The following is a 20,851-nucleotide window of genomic DNA, read 5'->3' on the forward strand; positions in this document are numbered from 1 at the left end:
TCAAACAGGCCGTGACCTTCGAAAGGTGATTACCCGCACCATTATACCACCTCCATCAGCCTTGGTTAGCCTGTGGAGCCGGCAGCCTCAGCTTTCTGGTCTTGGCTGACAGAAGTGGAACCTTACATGGTCTTCTGCTGTTGTAGGTTGGACACGGTGTTGGATATGGTGTTGAAGTAAATCTAGAGACCAGTGTGCTGAACATCCCAGAAGATCAGCAGTTCAAAGCGGCCTGTCTAGCACCAACAATCACACCACACTGAAAATCGCTGAGATCACATTTTCCCCTCATTCTAATGGATGATGTGAACAGTTCCTGAAGCTGTCGGCCCATATCTGCATGACTTTATAATGACTGGCGGCTTAGATAATCGGATGAACGTGTAGATGTCCAGGTCTTCTCAATGAATGGCTATAAAGTGAATACAGTATATACGCACATCTGGCTAATGTGGGCTTACAGTCCCATCAAGAAAGTCCTTTTCTCAAGCTTGATTACAGTAGGACTATTTGGGGCTGGCAGAGGGTCCCACTGTAAAACACTGTAATGAGACATTGGTGGGATTTCTTCTGTGGAGCTCAAGCTTGGCTGTCTGTGAAATAGCAGCTCCAGCCTGCGATTGGCTGTATGTACACAGCCAGTCTGATGCTGGCGTCATCTTCCATTACAGCATTGGGGTGGAAAAAGCTCTATTAGTCTGTCACTCAGTCGCCCCTCATAAAATCAATTTCCCCCCTTTTCGCCTAACGACGAGCGGAGGGGGGGTTCGAGAGAGGCGCTGTATATGTGCTCTTCCTTTCTCCCTGGTACAGCTCCTTCTTCCTGACTCGCATGCTTACATAAGAGCCATGTAGGATGGGATTTTGACTGCGGTGGAAGCCCGGGCAGAAGCGGCAGAGATAGCCTCCTCAATGAGCTTACAGTAGGGTGAAAATGGACGAATTCGTCACAGAGATTCTGCACCTCCTCTGCTCTCTGGCAAACTGCTGCCCAGCATGGAGGCCAAACATGGCCGGCAGGAAGGGTTTTTGAAAAAGGCTGTCATTGAGCTTGGCTAAATGACTAACACTTGTTTACCTCAAGGATTCTGCGGTTTTCCAAGAAATAATGTGCACTTGTGTTGCTCGGCTGATGAGAGGGACCTGGTGCTGCTCATGCATGACATGGCCAGGCTTTCTTTGGCCTTTCTACAATGGCCTATCAACAGGGCCGCTGTTGGCAGTCTTCTCCGTTCACTGCAGGGGTGTGCAAGATTAATGCTAAGCAAAAGCACCTTCAAATACGTGACCGTACTCTCTCTGTTCTGGGTCCAAATTTAGCTCAGTCTAACAAATAAAACATGATAAGACTCTGACTCAGATGGACTAATTCCATTTATTCATACATACCGAACGCTTACTCATTGTTGGGAAATGTTAAATCACTCTCCAACATGTGTGCATGTCGTCGGAACCAGAGTAAAAGCAGGGGCTTTGCACTCCTATTATCAAAGACAATGTGCGTCAGTCTGAGTAACGCTTCGGGAAGACGCCGAAGACGAGGCTGAAGACGTCTGTTTTCGGCTGCATGATGAAACAGTGGTGAAAAGTGCAGGCCTTCTAAAGGAAACGTGCAGACGGCTTCTCTACTCGTACAGAGTAGAGTATGAGCTGGCCATCAACATATTTAGTCGGACTGTGCCGGCTATTTTTGCTGTCAAATGTTGGTCAGCGTGCACAGGGGGTGTTTCTGCAGCCCACGCTGCCGGGTTTGGACATCTAGATAACCTTTTTGTGAGCAATGCTTATTTATCGCACATTAAGGCTTATTACGTAATAACTACAGGGATTTCTATACAAACTGGTGGTAATAGAGGTTTGTAATAACACTTTTGGCCCGCCAGCAGGTCCTTGGCCTAAGAGGTTAACATATTAATGGTGTAACACTCAGCAGGTTCAGTATAGGAAGGAGTTAACCAAATGTATTTGGTTAGCAAAGCTGCTAACCAAATACATTAAAAAAACTCTATTTATTTAATCACAAATATAAAATAATCAGCTTTAAAAAAAAAAAAATACAACAGACAGGGCCTTAATGCCAGAGCAACCACAAAAAAATCCAGTTTCACAGTTTTCCATGTTTCCAGAAATGCTGTTTCAAAAGAATCCAACACCGCCAGAGCTGAACAATAAGGAAAGAGCTCCTATCACTACATACAGCTCCCCTCAATGGCAGTCCAACCCCAGCTTAGACAAGCACTTTCCCTCTGGGTTTGGCGTCCCCCGATAATATACAACCCGTATACTCCGTATTTGCTTTGCTCTCAATGGAGGCAAACTACCCTCCGGAACACAGTATAGCGCCTCTACCATAACTAACGTATAAGTTGAGCCCATTACTCTGGGCTGTCAGATTTACAGAGCTCCAAGCAAGTAATGTCAACCGGAACACCCTCAAAGTCGAACTTCCCACAGGAGAGCCTCGACAACCACAAGTCAAAATCCAAGATGGCCACACCACACCGCACATCAAGCACTATCATCACTTATATCCATTCGTGTTTCATTAAATCAACCAAACACTCAATACTGTCCAACGTCCAATCTGTGGACATGCTTCCATGATGTTTAGAGGGGAAAAAAATACTGTATAATGTGTTATCATCAAGCGGTGTCGTTAACAATGCTAATCTGGGACAATTCTATCAATGCTAACCTAGGACATAAAGACTGGGACATATTTTGGTTAGGTTCATCATTAAACCACAGTTAATGATCACCAAACCAGATGTGGTAAACTTCCAATTCCCTACATAACTGTTTTTTTGGAAAGTTTATGAGATAGTGTACAATTATCAGAATGTTAAACTGGCATCATTCCCAACTCCAACATCCATCCAATCGCTTATTTATCACACATTAAGGCTTATTACGTAATAACTACAGGGATTTCTATACAAACTGGTGGTAACAGAGATTTGTAATAACACTTTTGGCCCGCCAGCAGGTCCTTGGCCTAAGGGGTTAACATATTAATGGTGTAACACTCAGCAGGTTCAGTACAGGAGGGAGTTAAACCAAACTGCTAACCAAATACATAAACAAAGCTCTATTTATTTAATCACAAATATAAAATAATCAGATTAAAAAAATACAACAGACAGGGCCTTAATGCCAGAGCAACCACAAACAAAATCCAGTTTCACAGTTTTCCATGTTTCCAGAAATGCTGTATCAAAAGAATCCAACACCGCCAGAGCTGAACAATAAGGAAAGAGCTCCTATCACTACATACAGTTCCCCTCAATGGTGTTGCTAACAATGCTAAACTGGGACAATTCTAACAATGCTAACCTGGGACATAAAGACTGGGACATATTTTGGTTAGGTTCACCATTAAACCCCAGTAAATGATCATCAAGAGGATTCTGGAGAAGCCTGTTTTATTTAACCCTCAGACATTTCTCAGGTTTGCTCTTGATGGTTGAAGTGAGTGGTGAAGAACATCACCATCACAGCCAGATCCAAAGAGCTCTCTGAGGCCTTCAGAAAGAAGGCTGTAGATGCAGATGAGTCTGAGAAGGGGTTTAAAAAGATCTCAGAACTATTGCAAAAGTGGAGAACATTTAAAACAACTGCCAACCTGGCCAGATCAGGCTGTGCTTGCAGGTTCAGCCCAAGAGCAAAGACCTCAAGATGCGTAGAGACATCTCCAATAATCCTAAAATGTCTTAAAGTACAGCATTTACCATCAGAAAGTGTTGGATTTTCATGGTGCGTGCACAAAGAAGAAACCCATGCTCTGGAGAGATGCCTCTGGAGTCTTGTGTAGTTAGTATTTAGTGTTCAAACAAAGATCAATCGTCCACATGGTGATTGAATATGTTATAAAGGTTTTCATGGGGTCTTAATTTTTCACATGGCTATAAAAACCCATTGCAGGACAAATCAGCCACTGCCACCAAACTGCCACTGCAGCAGCATTTCAGGGGAATTCAGAGAAAATAAGTCATAAATAAAGTTTCAGGGAAAAAAAAACTAGCTGTGTTTTCGCCCTCAGCGCCTCCTACTCTATCTTGTGTCATTGCCAGGACAAAAACGAAAAAAGGCTGAACCAATAGCCGCAGCTGCAGGGAGCGAGGAAAGGCAGAAGGCCCGAACGTGATTAGTTACCCTGACTAATTCCACATTGTCAATTAACTGTGGCCCCGGGCCACTGGAGCCCAGCCTCGCGCCCACGGAGAACGGCAGGCCAGTGGGCCGAGCAAAGCTGATTTGCAGGGGTGTGTGGGTACACTTGGCTGAAGAGGGTCGCCAAGAGCCGAGATTACAGGGTCACCATGACCCAGCGTAGAAAGACCACAAAACACACTGTCTTTGCTCAAAACGTGTACAATCTGATATCCATGCTATGGTGCACAGGTCCATGGTCCACTTTAGGGGCTTTGTAGATGTCTTTAGCTTCAGTTCAATGAAATGATTGTTTTTTATTCCCTAACCACACACACTACACTACCTTAAACACCTCACACCTCAAACCTTAAAAGTAAGACTCACACTAACTCAAGCCTGCATCTCTTAAAGGCTCTGGGAGCACAGTTTGATATGTTGATTTTTTTATATCAAACTAAAATTAGGTGTTAAGTTCGACTCTTTAACTCTCCGAGGCTTATCACACAGTGAGGTGTGTTACTCAGTAACTACAGGGACTTCTGTACAAACTGGTGGGGCTATTCTCTGGTAATGAAAGATCGTATTAACACTTTCGGCCCAACGGCGGGACATAGGTGGGACATAGGGGTTAATCGTAAACACAGAGCAGATCATTTCATAGAAGATACTTTTCAAAAATCACCAAAATTCAGAGAACTCTGAGAACAATCTGGGTGTAGTCCTAATATACGAATAAACCTGCATGACTTACAGGTTACTGAATCGACTAGCTCAATCGACTAGCTAAATCGACTAGCTGAATCAACCAGCTGAATCGACTAGCTGATTCGTATAACTGAATCGATTAGCTAAATCAACTAGCTGATTCGTCTAGCTGAATCGATTAGCTGAATGGATTGGCTGAATCAACTAGCTGAATTGACTAGCTAAATTGGCCCACTAAATCAACCAGCTAAATCGACTAGCTGAATCGGCTAGCTGAATTGACCAGTAAAAGGACTAGCTGAATCGACTAGCTAAAGTGACTAGCTAAATCGACCAGCTGAATCAACCAGCTGAATCAACCTGCTAAATCGACTAGCTGAATCGACTAGCTGAATCAACCTGCTAAATTGACTAGCTGAATCGACTAGCTGAATTGACCAGTAAAAGGACTAGCTGAATCGACTAGCTAAAGTGACTAGCTAAATCGACCAGCTAAATCGACCAGCTGAATCGACCTGCTAAATCGACCAGCTGAATCAACCTGCTAAATCGACTAGCTAAATCGACCTGCTAAATCGACCAGCTGAATCGACCTGCTAAATCGACCTGCTAAATCGACCTGCTAAATCGACCAGCTGAATCAACCTGCTAAATCGACTAGCTAAATCGACTAGCTGAATTGACCAGTAAAAGGACTAGCTGAATCGACTAGCTAAAGTGACTAGCTAAATCGACCAGCTAAATCGACCAGCTGAATCGACCTGCTAAATCGACCTGCTAAATCGACCAGCTGAATCAACCTGCTAAATCGACTAGCTAAATCGACCAGCTAAATCGACCAGCTGAATCGACCAGCTGAATCAACCTGCTAAATCGACTAGCTGAATCGACTAGCTGAATTAACCAGTAAAAGGACTAGCTGAATCGACCATCTGAATCGACTAGCTGAATCAACTAGCAGAATCGACCAGCTGAATCGACTAGCTGAATCAACTAGCTGAATCGACTAGCTGAATATTATTCTCTGGTAAAAGAGGTTAGTAATAACACTTTTGGCCTAGCGACAGGACGTAGGTTTTTTAACGGGTTAATCGTAAATACAGAGCAGATTTTTGATAAGATACTCTTTAAAAATACCAAAATTCACTCATCAGACTCATCTGAGAATGATCTGGGTGTAGCCCTAATATACGAATGAACATGCATGACTGACAGCCCCCATGCCACTGAGTCGATTAGCTGAATCAACTAGCTGATTCAACTAGCTAAATCGATTTGCTGAATCGACTAGCTGAATCAATTAGCTGAATCGACTAGCTAAGTCTACTAGCTAAATTGACTAGCTGATTCGTATAGCTGAATCGATTAGCTAAATCGACTAGCTGATTCATCTAGCTGAATCGATTAGCTGAATGGATTGGCTGATAAGATATCTTTGAGTCATTGCCAACTTCTTTCGGATCAGTTTGTAAAACATTTAATTGATCTGCATGAAAACTTGTCAATTTAAAATAACTCCAAGCATGGTTATCCCTTCTTTTGTGTACATGAACATATTGTTGCTGTCACCCAAAAACCTTGTATCTTTAAAAAGTAAAATTTTGTAAGATTTTTGCAAGATTTTTTGTGGGGCAGTGATGATATATGAGCACAAACTCATGGAAAGCTTGACCTCACCTCGAACAGCCGCAGCACATTGGCCACCATGATGGACACAGAGCTGGCCGAGGCCCCGATGACGCCCACCACACGCTCCGGCTTGCGTATGATCGGCTGCTCGCCGTTGGAGCAGCGGATGTCGGACGTGTCCTTCTGGATCAGGGCCTGGACGAAGGTGAGCGACTGCTCCAGGGCGTACGTATCCCGGGAGCACGTGTCCAGGATGCGAGCGCCCAGAGTGATGTTGGGCAGCAGGTCCGGGTCGCTGTTGATCTGGTCTAGGGCGTACAGCATGGCCTCCATGCGGTGGATGCCCTTCTCCTTCTTAATCTCTCCGCAGGGCAGGCCTGAGGGGCCCTTGGCATGGACGGGGAACAGGCCGCCCAGTGTGATGTCTCCAGGGATTTTGATGGAGTGAGGATGCGAGTGCTGGTGAGCCCAGGCTGGACTCAGCCACGCCCACAGCATCCACACCAGCCATGCGGGACAGCGCCAGCTGCTCTGGCTCAGCAGGCAGGAAGCAGCACTCTGCCGGTGGGGCGGGAACAACGGCGGGGAGGGGGGTGTCATGGTGTGGTCAGTTTTTCTCAGCAAGAGTTCATCCACTGGAACAGGAACCTGTCAGTGTGAAAGAGAAAGTTGGTAATGAACTAAAGAACCCAAAATTCAGATCTAGACTTCCTACTAGACAACAAATGAGAGTTCCTTAATAGATCCTGACCTCAGTACATTAATATAGAATCATTAAAGGTTCTACAATCTTAAAAAGGTTCTAAGAAAAGGTTATTGTGCTTGTAAATCAGAACCTGAAATGTTAACCTAATGTAAAGAAGAAGAGTCGTTCCTTAAACCCTGAAAATGTTCTTCACTCACACTGGTTCACTCACAAGAACCAGAAGAAGGTTCTTTAGAGAACCAGATGTATTTCTTCTACTCTCTGCCAAAAGAGTTCTTTGCCCGATGCCATAGAAGAACCACTAATGGTTCCCTAAAAATGCTCCAAATGGGTATGATGACGATCTTTGAAAATGAGAACCTGAAATTTTAAAAAACCACAAATAATGTGAAGGTTCTAGGTAGAATCTTTGAATTGATATGGAACCTCTACATTGAGGGAAGGTTTCTGAAATCTTTGAAAGGCTCTTCATACTCACACTTCACACTTCTATGACTGAATGTTCCTTTAACCCTCTAACTCTCTTTTATAAACATGGTTCTTTAGGGAACCGTAAGTTCTTCAAACCTTCAAAAAGTTCTTCAGACTCAGATCTTTTTTCAAATGCTGTGTGTTAGGGAACCAAATGTGGTACCAAAAAAGGTTCTTTACATATTTAGTTAGTAACCATGTTGTTAAGGTAGCCAATTACCCAACCCGTACAACCCCCCCCCCACCCCCACCCATCACACGCAACACCCCTGCCACTAGTGAGGGCAAGACCACCACACGCCCCCTCCGACACCTAAGCAGCCAGCCACACCTCTTTTTCCACGATGCCACGTCACCAGGCAACCAACGTGTCTGGAGGGAAGCGGCGCATACCCGGCTCTGATGCACCGGCTAGCAGATGCCAGTGACGGGCAGCACCAGTCAACACCTGGCGACGCTTTCTAATGCTTTCCCCCGAATGTGACGGCTGCCTAGCAATGCCGCATCAGCAGCAGTTTAAAAAGAGGTGGTGGCCTTTACATGTGTTAAGTCCTAACCGTCCTAGCGTTGGGAGCATTGCTAGTGCTAGGGGGCGCTACTACTGAATGAGTTATTGGCAGGAATTTGGAGAAAAATGGAAAAAAAGGACAGTTCTAATAAAAATTGATGTTCTTAAGATGACTTAAATGACTTAAATACCCAGCTAGCAGACGCCAGTGACGGACAGCACCAGTCAGCACCGCACTAGAGTGATGTGGGGGGATAGCACCATCTACCCACCGTAGAGAGAGCAAGGCCAATTGTGCTCTCTCTGGGCCCTGGCTGCCGATGGCTAGCAGCGTGATCGGGATACGAACCAGCGACCCTCTGGTCACGGTGACAGCGCTTCAGTCCACTGGTTCCTTAAATCATCCAAATCTTCCAAATCAAAATGTTCCTCACACTGACGAGAATCATTTTTTTAGGAAACCAAAAGTTCTTCAGACCGACAGAACATTCTTCACACTCCCAAATTCTTAATGAAACCAAATGTGGTTCTTCTTCAAGTGAAGGTACTTTAAACATTTAAAAGGTTCCTCTCTATTCCTCACACCTCTATTAAAACATGGTTGTTTATGGAAACTAAAAAGTAGTTCTCCTAAGGCGCCACTCTGAAGAACCCTATGTGGGGTCTGTATTTTCTAGCGTGTGCTGTAGCTGATTTACTGCTCTGGAAGTTGTATATAATTGATGTAATAATTAGAGTGAGATATTGACGGGTGGGTTCACATACAGGCTCTAAGCATTTAAGGGTTTAATCATCCTTTCAGCATCGCATTAACCCTCCCAGACCCCCTGGGGGCATGAACATCTTAAAATGCCTCTTCCTTCATTGTGCTGAATTATTTCTCACTTGTACTTCATTGAATAAGTGAAGACTTTGTGTGGAAAGAGCAGAACCTCCTCTCAGCGTTTGTGGGTAAAAGAGGAGATACAGTATTAATTAATTAATTAATTATCGTATATTTTCTTCATTTGTTTCCTATTTTTCTCTTAAAACCTATTCTAACGGGTCTCCGAGCGGATCAGCGGTCTAATGCACTAACACTATGGCCCGGGTGTCACAAGTTCGAATCCCGAACCAAGCCGCTGTGCCATCAGCGGCCAGAGTCAGAGAGAGCACAATTGCCCGTGCTCTCTCCAAGTGGGTAGATGGCGCTCTCTCCCCTTATCACTCTTAAGCAATCTGGGGACCTGACGCTTTCTGATGATTTTCCCCCGAATGTGATGGTTGCCTAGCAATGCCACATCGGCAGCAGTTTAAAAAGAGGTGGTGGCCTTTACATGTGTTAAGTCCTAACCGTCCCAGCGTCGGGAGCATTGCTAGTGCTAGGGGGCGCTACTACTGAGTGGGTTATTGGCAGGAATTTGGAGAAAAAGGGAAAAAAGAACAGTTCTAATAAAAATTGATGTTCTTAAGATGACTTAAATGAGTTGCTAACCTAATGGTGGCCTCACACTGGTCTCAGACTGTAAGAGGTGGCCTTCTAAAATGATTAGGATCAGGTTAAACAGTTAAATTTTTAGAATGAATGTTTGACTGAACAGAATAAAAGTAGAGATTGCTCCTAAAGTACGGTTAGCTTCTACATAAAGAAGGCAACGGCTTTCCAACGTCACATTATAGTTCTCATATCAGTTCCAACCAGGATTTTTGTCCTCACGGCTGTGATGTTTCCTCCACTGTCACGTCTAGTTATTACTTTGGAATGCTTGGTCTTCTTTTGGTTTCCTATATTTTGCATGGATGTATAAAAAAATGGAAAAATGTTGATGCTGATGTTTTCTTTTAATTATGCAACACTGGCTCACACAGGACAACAATCAAAAGAAAATAATGAAGACTTTCTAAACAGAACATCTGAGAACTTCTTACATTTTCTCCAAAACATACTTCAAGAACACTGGGCCTCATTCACCAATATCTCCCTAAGAAGCTTCTCATATTTATTCTTGAGAAACGTCCCAACAAAAGATCCATGTCAGCTTCATGGTGTGTTCTTAAACTGCAGAATTGCACAAAAGTATTGGGACACCTGGAATGAAGAAAGAGTCTATCCTGCCTTTGTTGGAGTAAATGCTGTCTCTACTGTCATTGCAGTAAGGATCTGTCTGCATTCAGTGACAAGAGCGTTAGTGAGGTCAGGATGTTGGATAATCATCAACACCCCACGTCATCATCCCCAACTCCCTAACTCATCTCAAAAGTACTGGATGGAGCACCACCACCACCTTCATTCCAGAGAACACAGCTCTTCCACTGCTCCACAGCTCCTCAATGCTGGGGGGCTTTATACCCCTCTGGGTTCATGATGTTTATCTGCTCCAGAGAGTCCTATTCTATTGGCAGTACTTTTCTACAGGGACTAGATAAGCTCTGTGTGTCAGCAATGGGTGCAACTTAAAGGCAGCTGATTGCCTTCATTATAAAGGCTGTCCACAAACTTTTGGCTTCTTTGACGATGGAGCCCAATGTTCTTGTAAAGTGAAGACATTCGAATGAAGGAAAAACTGGTGAATGTCAGAAAAAGCTTTGGTTTGGTGAACAAGGCTCGTTCTTATGAGCGTCTTAATGTCTTCGAATTATCTGAAGGTTTTTTGTATCGTTTTTCTCCTGAACCGGATGAACCGGTGAAACACACACAAATATAATTCATTACCAAACTACTCTCATTAATTACATAACTATGAAATTCCTACGCAATTACTTCAGTACTAGAAAATAATCACACAGTAAAAATTCAATCTACAGCAAAACAACAGTACTAACTAGGGCTGGGTATCACCACTGATTTCCCGGATCAATTTGATTCCGATTCACAATGTCCCAATTCAATTCAATTTCTGATTCGCTTCGATTCAATTCAAAATCAATTAATTTAGGAATATGTTTGGTTTGAATATGAAGAGATTTTCAAAGAACTAATTATAAGGTAAATATAAAATGAACACTCAACCTACCACTATTAAAAAAAGATATATAAAAATACAGCGTTTACTGGAAGGCTTGCCGTAGTGCTATGATTAAAAAAATGATGCAATGTGCCTCACTTGGCAAAGCAAATGCACAATAGGTGAACTTTTGAGAGCTGCCTGTGAGGCTAAATTAAGTGTGTGGGCGAAACCCCCGGAGTGCAACAAGTTGGTTAAGTCCACAGCACTGTAGTCGGTCATAATTGCTGGACCTTTGTTTGAGTGAACTCTCACTCCTGTATCTCTTCGGACCGTAGTTCAGCTAGATCACTGGCCGTGTGACTGGATTCAATTGCCCTTGTCTGTAAAACATGAGACATAATTGTTAAGGCTGGGCATCGCCACTGATTTCCCGGATCGATCCGATTCCCAATTCGATTCGATCTCTGATTCATTTCGATTCAATTCAATATCGATTAATTTAGGAATGTTTTGTATATATATATTTTCAGAGCGCTAATGTTGTAAATGTATAAGAAACACATTCGACATATTAAAAAAATTATAAAATATAAAAATACAGCGTTTATATGAACTCTTTGTCTTTGTCTATATAGTGAGCCATTATTGTAAGGTATGAATCCATTGCTCTGAATGTCCAGTTATCACAGGTAAGGGTCACTCTCTCTGTCGACTTAAGTAAACTAGCCATGCAAGTGGGAGCTAGGGGAAATGTGTGTGTAGGGGGGGTGAGTATGCTAATTTTAAAGATCGATCTCTAGGCTTATACGAATCGATATCGGATCAGTCAAATGAAGATCGATTTTCTAAACGTACCACCATTACTAACTATAGACTTCAGAAACCACCACCGTTCCGGGACCCATTTCCAACAAGCGTTCTGATTTCATTTTATTTCCCAAAATGAAACAAAATGTAAAAAAATACACACCACACACAGTTCTTTGATCTGGACATTCCCTGACACCTTCATAACCCGTGAGCAGTCGCAGTACACAGCACAAGACCTGAGAGTGGGCAGATATCGAGGTGACCCCTAAAATCGGATGATCCAATCTGTTCCACAGGCTGCAGATTGCTGGGCTGCATCCACTAGCAAGCCGGGCGCTATCAGTGGGAGTGAAAGGAGAGTATTATGGGATGGCAGATGGTGGAGCCTGGGGGAGCAGAGGCGGATGCACCGGCGAAAGGAACCGGCCTGATTTACACAGAGGTCTGGAGGTCAGGAAAGAGACAGAGTCTCCACATGGAATAAAAAAGAACGAGAGAGAGAAGAGAGAGAGAAGAGAGAGAGGAGGTTGGTGGGAAAGAGAAGGACAGAGTGGGCAGATATGCAGGTAGAGAAAGAAAGAGCCGTAGAGTGCTAGATAACAAAAGAGAGAGAAAAGGACATAGACAGGGAGAGGTGGTTTATGATGGTGGTGGTGAATTATCTGTGAAGGAGAACACTAGAATAGTGTGAATGGAGGAGGGCGTTGTAGAACAATGTGAATGGAGGAGAACACTAGAACAGTATGGATGGAGGAGAACACTGTAGAACACTGTGGAACTGTGTGAATGGAGAAGAACATTGTAGAACAGTATGGATGGAGGAGAACACTGTAGAACACTGTGGAACTGTGTGAATGGAGAAGAACATTGTAGAACAGTATGGATGGAGGAGAACACTGTAGAACACTGTAGAACACTGTTGAACAGTATGGATGGAGGAGAACACTGTAGAACACTGTTGAACAGTATGGATGGAGGAGAACACTGTAGAACACTGTAGAACAGTGTGACTACTGGAGAACACTGTAGAACACTGTAGAACACTGTTGAACAGTATGGATGGAGGAGAACACTGTAGAACACTGTTGAACAGTATGGATGGAGGAGAACACTGTAGAACACTGTGGAACTGTGTGAATGGAGGAGAACACTGTAGAACATTGTGGAACTGTATGGATGGAGGAGAACACTGTAGAACACTGTGGAACTGTATGGATGGAGGAGAACACTGCAGAACACTGTGGAACTGTGTGAATGGAGGAGAACACTGTATAACACTGTGGAACTGTATGGATGGAGGAGAACACTGTAGAACACTGTGGAACTGTGTGAATGGAGGAGAACACTAAAATACACCAGCAGAAGTTGTTTCCTGACCCCAATAACAATCCCAACAGCGCCATAACTCTTAACCATGTGTGTGTGTGTTTGTGTGTGTGTGAGAGAGTGTGTGTTTGTGTGTGTGTGTGTCAGATAAAGAGATGCATGGAGAGAGAAGTCAGTGTGCCACATGTACAGCTGACCTCCCTCCAGCTCTGAAAAATGAAGTGCGCTGAATCCACTTGATGTTGATGTGCGCATCGCTTGCACATGTATAAAACATGCTGTATTACATCACTGCGATGATGTCATTCTGCTGATCCACATTAATCAAAAACGGCTTCATTCATGCAGAACGACGCCCACGTTCATGTCAAAGTATGATATGTAAAGTATTTCAGTGTAAATATCTCAGGCCCCGTCCACACGCATCCGGCCTCCCGTCCGCTAAAAACAATCCGATTGGCTGAGCTGCGTTTCAACCTGTTGTAAAGTACACAATATACGCACACCTATGCGCACCTCACAACATCTGCATTACATATTAATGCTGGAGGGACGGTTATCGTGAATATTATTCAAATATTAAGTTTATTACTTAAAGCAGCAGTCCTTAAGATTTGGTCATTTGAGTTGAAAGCAGTAGAATTTCTATAAAGGGGAGAAAATTATAATTAAATGGTATCAGTGCGCCATGCGACCATCTCTGCAAAAGCCTAACATATATACCCTAAAAACGTCCTGTTTTGGAGATGTTCTGACCCAGTCGAGGCGTCTAGACACCACAGTTGGGTTCTTATCGAAGTGTATCACATTCACTTTCTGCCTAATATGTAGATCCCACCCCTTGACAGATAGACGCCACTGTCTGTGCAAATCAATGTAAATAATCAATGTTTTCTAATGGTACTAATGTTATGGCTGATAAATAGGAATATGTGTATAGAAATATACACATATAAAGATAAAGTAACTGAGTACAGGATGTTTTCTGAGTTAACTCAACTTACCAAAGGAAGGGTTCATGATCTGAAGCATACAACATCATCTGTCAAACATGGTGGAGGTACTGTTGTTGCATAGGCATGTATGGCAGCCTTTGGAAATGGGTGACTGGTGTTTACTAACGACATGACTGATATGCTGATGGAGGATGAATTCTGAAGTGTATAGAGCTCGACTTTCTGCTCAGATTCAGTCAGATTCCGCGCAATTGTTAGCTTCACAGTAGCGTTTCAGTCACCTCACCTCATCCCAGCTGAGCAGCTTCTTTACTTACTGAAGACTGACCTACCAGACCTACAAACAGAGTGGTCTGGTAGGTTGTTGTGGAAGTTTTCCTGGCCATGTCACAGCCTCTAAAAGACCTGAGCCATCACGACACTGCCAATAGTGCTAATACAAACAGAATGGCTACTGCTGGAGCTACTGCAAACATGGAGATATCAAATACATCATTCATCCACTGTCCAACCAAATTCATCCACTCTGAAAGGAGACCCCAATGCACAAGTACTCTTCCACATGCTCGATGCAATTACACCTTTTCACCAGAGAGGTCTCCAAATCCCCAAATCCCCAAAACTTACAGACTGTTACTTTAAATATTGAAGTCTCACGCATTTTGTGGCCGTTTAATGAAATTCTCCCCGAACATCGAGATAGCAGGAGAGATATACAGTGCTGCAAACTGCTCAGTTCAGCTAATGCTATTCAGAAAGGCTACAAACACAGCCTCATGCTAGTCCTATATTTTCTGCAATTTTCAGAAACACTACTGGAGAGAAAAACCCTAATACATGTGGACATGGGGCTCAAGTTGAGAAGTTTTGTACGTTCTGCTTAGTGTAAAATGACCAGACAGAGTGTCGAACAGCCTAGCAGCTTTATATATTTTTTCCCTGAGTTTGTGTTCACGGGTGCAAGGTCTATTTTCCCCGCACGTGTGCTGACACTCTCTCAAATAGCTCCTGCAGGCCCCAAAGCTGCTGCTCTTTTGCACACACTGCCTTTTGATAGCATTTACAGTAGGCAGTGGATATTGAATTTGTCAGCAAAACCAAATCTTGCCAGTTTTATCACATTTTCTCCCCTCTCCATCCTCCTTCCTCTGGGTTCGTGGCTGTGCCAGCCAGAAGGGCCTTCGCTCTCTCTCTCTCACGTCCCTTTAAAATCACAGCTCGGCTGATAGCAATCAAATAGAAAGAAAAACGGAATATGAAATTTGTACAGAAATACGGCTTCCCTTACTCTCATCTGCAATAAGAGAGCCCCCGCGTGATCGGGGAGCTAGGGGATATGTGTATATGTGTATGTGTATGCATGTGTGTATGTGTGTGTGTGTGTGTGTGTGTGTGTGTGCAGCAACAAGCTGTCATCCGTCTCCTGAAATGAAGAGTCATATTTAATATTGCAAACTAATTGTTTTGAAAGAGGTTTCATCACTCGCTGAGGCCTAATTGAATTCTCCCTCTGTAAACGGGTGCAGGCTCCGAATCCGACGGTAATGTGAGGAGACGTGAGGCTCTGGCGCAACCTCGTAAATATGATTTTCATGCTGATGGAACATCACTTGAAGCCGCTAAACATAATGGAAGGTTTCAATAATGCAGTGAGGCACTTTTTCTTGTTGTTGCGATGGTGGCTTGTAATAGGCCGCATATTGTCTACGTTACAATACGTCCATTGTCCAGGAGCAGTAAATACTGCAGCACTGGACACGTCCTCCCCCGGAATAGGCTCCTTATCACATTCAGACCCTCACAGTGTGGGAAGAATTGTGCCAGTTTATCCTGATGATCCCCTAAAGCTTGTTTACAGATGCGGCAGCGAAATTGGGTTGATTAGGAGCATTGTTGGGTTATGGGTTGGAATAGGATCAGGATTAGGGCTTGGTTTAGGGTTAACCCCTTAAAATCTGAGAGGAGGCTAACACTTCAGTTCTTAACTACAAAAGAGGGGACCTACTGAATGAGGCATGGCCTCCATAAGACCTCTGAAGGTGTCCTGCTGTGGTGTCTGGCACCAAGACTAGTGTTAGCTGCAGATCCTTTAAGTCCTGTAAGTTGTGAGGTGGGTAAGACCTCCATGGATCACATCAATGAGCCTTAGGTGCACATGACCCTAATCGCCAGTTCACCGATTGTCCTTTCTTTGCCTACTTTTGGTAGGTCAGTACTGACCACTGCATACTAAGAACACCCCACATGACCTGCTTGATGTTTTGGAGATGTTCTGTCTCGTCTAGCTATCGCAGTTAGGCGACTTGTCAAAGTCGCTTAGATTCTTATTATTGCCCATTTTTTTCTGCTTTAGCACATCACCTTCCATATATAGATCCCACGGATAGATAAAAAATAATCAATATTTTTGAGTGGTACGAATGTTATGGCTGATTGGCGTATATAAATAGGATAAAGGAACTGATTACAGAATTTTAACATCATAGTTAACTCAACTTACCAAAGGAAAGGTTTGTGATCTGAAGCATACCACATCATCTGTCAAACATGGTGGAGGTACTGTTACAGTAAAGGCATGTAGGACCAAGTAAAGGCCATAGGAACTGGGCCATTGGAGTTTACTAATGATATGACTGCTGATAGAGGATGAATTCTGAAGTGCATAGAGACTTTCAGCTCAGTCATCTTGCCTCAACCCAACTGAGCAGCTTTGTCACTTATTGAAGACTGAACGCTGTAGGCAGAAAGACCGGGTGCACTGCAATTTCCTCAGAGCGAGTTGGTTGCCCAGTTTGGGGGAAAAAGGCAATGGCTGACTGTGCATGTGTCGGAGGAGGCGTGTGTCCGTCGTCACCCTCCCAGTGTCGGGAGTATTGCATTCGACAGGGGGAGAATATGTATGGGTCGGGTAATTGGCGAGATTGAGGAGAAATTGGGGAGTGTAATGGAAGTGTAATGAAAGCCTACACAAAACACAAGTCTCTGAAATTCCTCTAAAAATTGGACTTAATCTTCTGAAGTGATTGTATAGCACAGAAAAGCTCTCTCACTCTCAACAACTTACTTCAATGGCAAAATCAAAGCTGAGGAAAATTTCATTCAATGCATTTGGGAACCAGACCCTTAATTTACACTCCTAAAAATAAAGTGGTGTTGTCAAATAACTACACTTTTGCTCGCATGTCCCACGCCCTTGAAGACTGGAACAGGGAGGCGAACTCAGAGGACCTTTTCAGAGGAAAACGAGAGGAGAGAAAAAGGTGAAGAAGGGAAGCGACGGGAGGTGGAGGGTGTAAAGTTGTTCGACGAGATGTTGGAGTGAGAATGAGGGTTTATATTGGGCTGAGTGGGAGGGGTTTGGGGTGTGGACATGTCCTAACTTCACTTGGGAGGAGCAGCATGAGCCTGAAGCCCCCCCGAAAAAAGAACACCCTATAAATCCTATCTCTACATTATTCCCATCTCTACGACAAGTCTGCACAACCCTCTACCACCCCGTCACCTCCTTTTTAACCTGTAATCTATCATTTCAGGCTCCACATATCAGAGGAGGGGACTTGTTTCATACTACAAGCAGAAGCCCCCTGAACTTCAGCCCAAAACTCCTCAGAGTTCACAGTCTTTTCCCAGACCATCATAAGCTGAAGGCATGGCCCAAACTAGCAAATAATGCATAGTTGTAAACATATGTGAGTGTAAAGAACTTGTTGCAGGTTTAAAGACATTGATGTAAAGGTTCTTTATCAATTTTGAGGTTCTACACATTCACAAATGTGGAATAAAAACTGTTCCAGAACAGCTCGGCTGATGAACAGTTTTTATCCATAGGCCATCAGGCTTCTGAACAAACTTTCCAATATTATTCATTTATATATTGCTGCTACGGATAAGATCACTTAAAATATATATATATTATATATATATTATATATATTTATATAATATATAAATATATATATATACCTTTTAAGATTAACTTGCCTATACAACATTTTCTACAAGTACATACGTCCCTCCTGTATATTTTGTGTATATTTCTTTACGGTCTCATATTTTAGTTTAGTCATTAGTTGTTGTTTTTTTCCATTTTACTTATTTTATTTTGTTTATTTATTGATGTTATGTTTGCACTGTTTTTACTATATATACTATATATTTATATATACTAAATATATAGTATATTATTTATTATATATTTAGATATGGAGTGATCTTCTGAGCCTCCCCCCAAGCATTTCAATGCATATTTGTCCTGACATAATGTGCAAATGACAAAAAAACTTGAAACTTGAACTTGAACCTGAATGGTTCCTCCAAGGCATCCTTCCATGATTAGTATATTAGTATATTATGATTATGATCGGAGCAGTTCAATAGTATTGATGGTTTGGTCATTTATATTAATTATGTATAAATAGTTCTGACCAGAGGAGGACGGGTCGGGTCCCCCTTGTGAGTCTTGGTTCCTCCCGAGGTTTCTTCCTCCAGCTCTGAGGGAGGTTCTCCTTGCCACTGTCGCCGTTGGGGCTCACTGGAGGTCTTTGATCCTTCATGTCTTACGTTATTTCTTTTACTAATTACTAATTATGTAAAGCTGCTTTGTGACGACAACAGTTAAAATTAACAGTAAAAAGCGATATACAAATAAATTTGACTTGACTTGACTCAAAGAAGCCAATGTAGCACCTTTATTTTTGCGAGTGTAGTAGCTGAGGATGGGCTTTTGTCCTGAGTGAATGCTAAGGCCATGAACAAACTACTTGTAAACATTAAATGTTTTAGCACTGTGGTAGACAGGCTCTCCTCCACATGATGAAACCAGTGTTTATGTTCCTGACATCCAGACGCAGTTCAAAGGCAGTTCAGAAAACACTGTGCAATGCATTTGCACATCAGAGGCCTCTAATATGACTCACAGTACCCGTCAATAACGTGGCCACGGGCGAACATGCCGGACTCTGGAGCGTTTTTTTTTCTTCTTCTGATTCACCCGTCAAAATTTGCCTCCAGTGCAATCTCTAAATGCTGTTACCTACAGCGCTGCTGGACTGCTAGAAGACTGATCAATGTGGAAACCTAATTTTCAGGACGGGCTTCTTTAAAGATGATCAAATCTGCTTCATGTGTTTCATTTGCTTATTGCTTTTCTTGGAGGGCATACAGTTAACCTTATTGTCAACAGTGTCTTAATAAATGTCGTATCTCCCTTTCATCAGAAGCATTTCCTTCACTGGCTCTTCGTGCTTATCAGCGCTGTCATGTATCTCCAAAACCTTGCAGGAGAAGGCTTAAGACAAATGTTCTTCAGCACTTTTGGAGCATTTCGGTTGGTCCCTGGTCACAAAATGTTCAGGCAGCTGGAAAAGACCAAGAGACATAAACCATTCTGCTTTTGCTTTGGACCTTGCTGGTTACTGCTGAGATCTGGGACTCGGCCTCTCTCTGGACCTCCAGCTGGTCAATAATTTTGATCTACTGCAGCTCACAACACACCCGAAGTAATCATGGGCTGTAAGAACGAAAGTGGTGCAAAAGATGTGGACTCGAACGAGGCCTTCGGGGCCCGGATATGAAAGACCATACTGTAAATGGGCTGTGTAATTTATAAAACCAACCCGCATACGGTTCCTCCAGTTCCTCCACTTTCAACTGACCATGACTTTTCCCAGGTGACCCATTAAGTCACGACCATGTGATTATTTTTCAGAGTAAAGCATCAGCTAACCAAGACAATTCAGTGAGGCGTGCTGAGAGGTGCTGTTATTAGAATGATCTAACAGTAAAGACACAATATGGACAGAAATATTGGGACACCTGCTTATTCATTTAAAAAAAGATTCATCCTGCTTCTGTTGGAGTAACTGTCTCTACTGTCCAGGGAAAAAGGCTTTCAACTAGATTGTGGAAGAGCGCTGCTGTGAGGTTGAATAGCATTCAGCATCAAGAGCGTTAGTGAGGTTAAGATGTTGGATGATGATCACCACCCCACTTCAACTCATCCCAAATTATCCCAAAGTATTGGATGGAGAACCACCACAATCATTCCTGAGAACACAGTTCTTCCACTGCTCCACAGCTCAATGCTGGGGGGCTTCATACCCCTCTAGCCCACACCTGGCATTATTAGGCAGCATGGAACCAATAGGCTCATGTTTCATCTTCTTCAGAGAGTCCTATTCTATTGACAGTACCACTCTTAAGAGACTAGACAAGCTGTATGTGTGTCTTTGTGCATTTGTGCCAGCGATGGGTGCAACCGAAAGTGGCTGAATGCATTTATTAGAAGGGGTGTCCATAAACATTTGGACACATAGTGTACTCCACTTGCAAAAACGAAGATTGCATGATCAGAGTCACCGCACCCTGTAAAAAACCATGCCAAACAGTGGTGTCTGCTGGAGGAGAATTGACTATTCTTCAATAACGGGGTCAGTGGTTCAGACCGGAGCGCTACATCTTCCAAATAGATGGTCCAGAAATGTTGCCAGAGGGCGGCTGCTTTTAAAGCCTCATTCATCGTCGTACTGCTCCAAAACCAATGGTTCAAATGGTGTCAGATGCAGAATGCAGCTTTTAAAATAGCTTTGCATCTCCAAATCCCCAGCAAATAAAGTCCCACAAAACGCCAGACAATATATCTGTTGGATTGCATTGCATTTTCA

General features: G+C 43.2%; 1 protein-coding gene across 2 annotated transcripts in view; it reads right to left on the minus strand.

Annotated features, from left to right (window-relative positions):
• grm6a (glutamate receptor, metabotropic 6a) overlaps positions 1-20,851 on the minus strand; it is a 90,565-nt gene that overhangs the window by 62,787 nt on the left and 6,927 nt on the right. For both annotated transcript variants that reach the window (XM_072681376.1, XM_072681375.1), the window contains exon 2: positions 6,535-7,134. In XM_072681376.1, coding sequence (XP_072537477.1) covers positions 6,535-7,086 — 552 coding nt within the window. In that variant the 5' untranslated portion in view covers positions 7,087-7,134. The remainder of the gene's footprint in view (positions 1-6,534; positions 7,135-20,851) is intronic.

Source organism: Salminus brasiliensis, chromosome 6 (genome assembly GCF_030463535.1).
Source record: "Salminus brasiliensis chromosome 6, fSalBra1.hap2, whole genome shotgun sequence".
Taxonomy (NCBI): domain Eukaryota; kingdom Metazoa; phylum Chordata; class Actinopteri; order Characiformes; family Bryconidae; genus Salminus; species Salminus brasiliensis.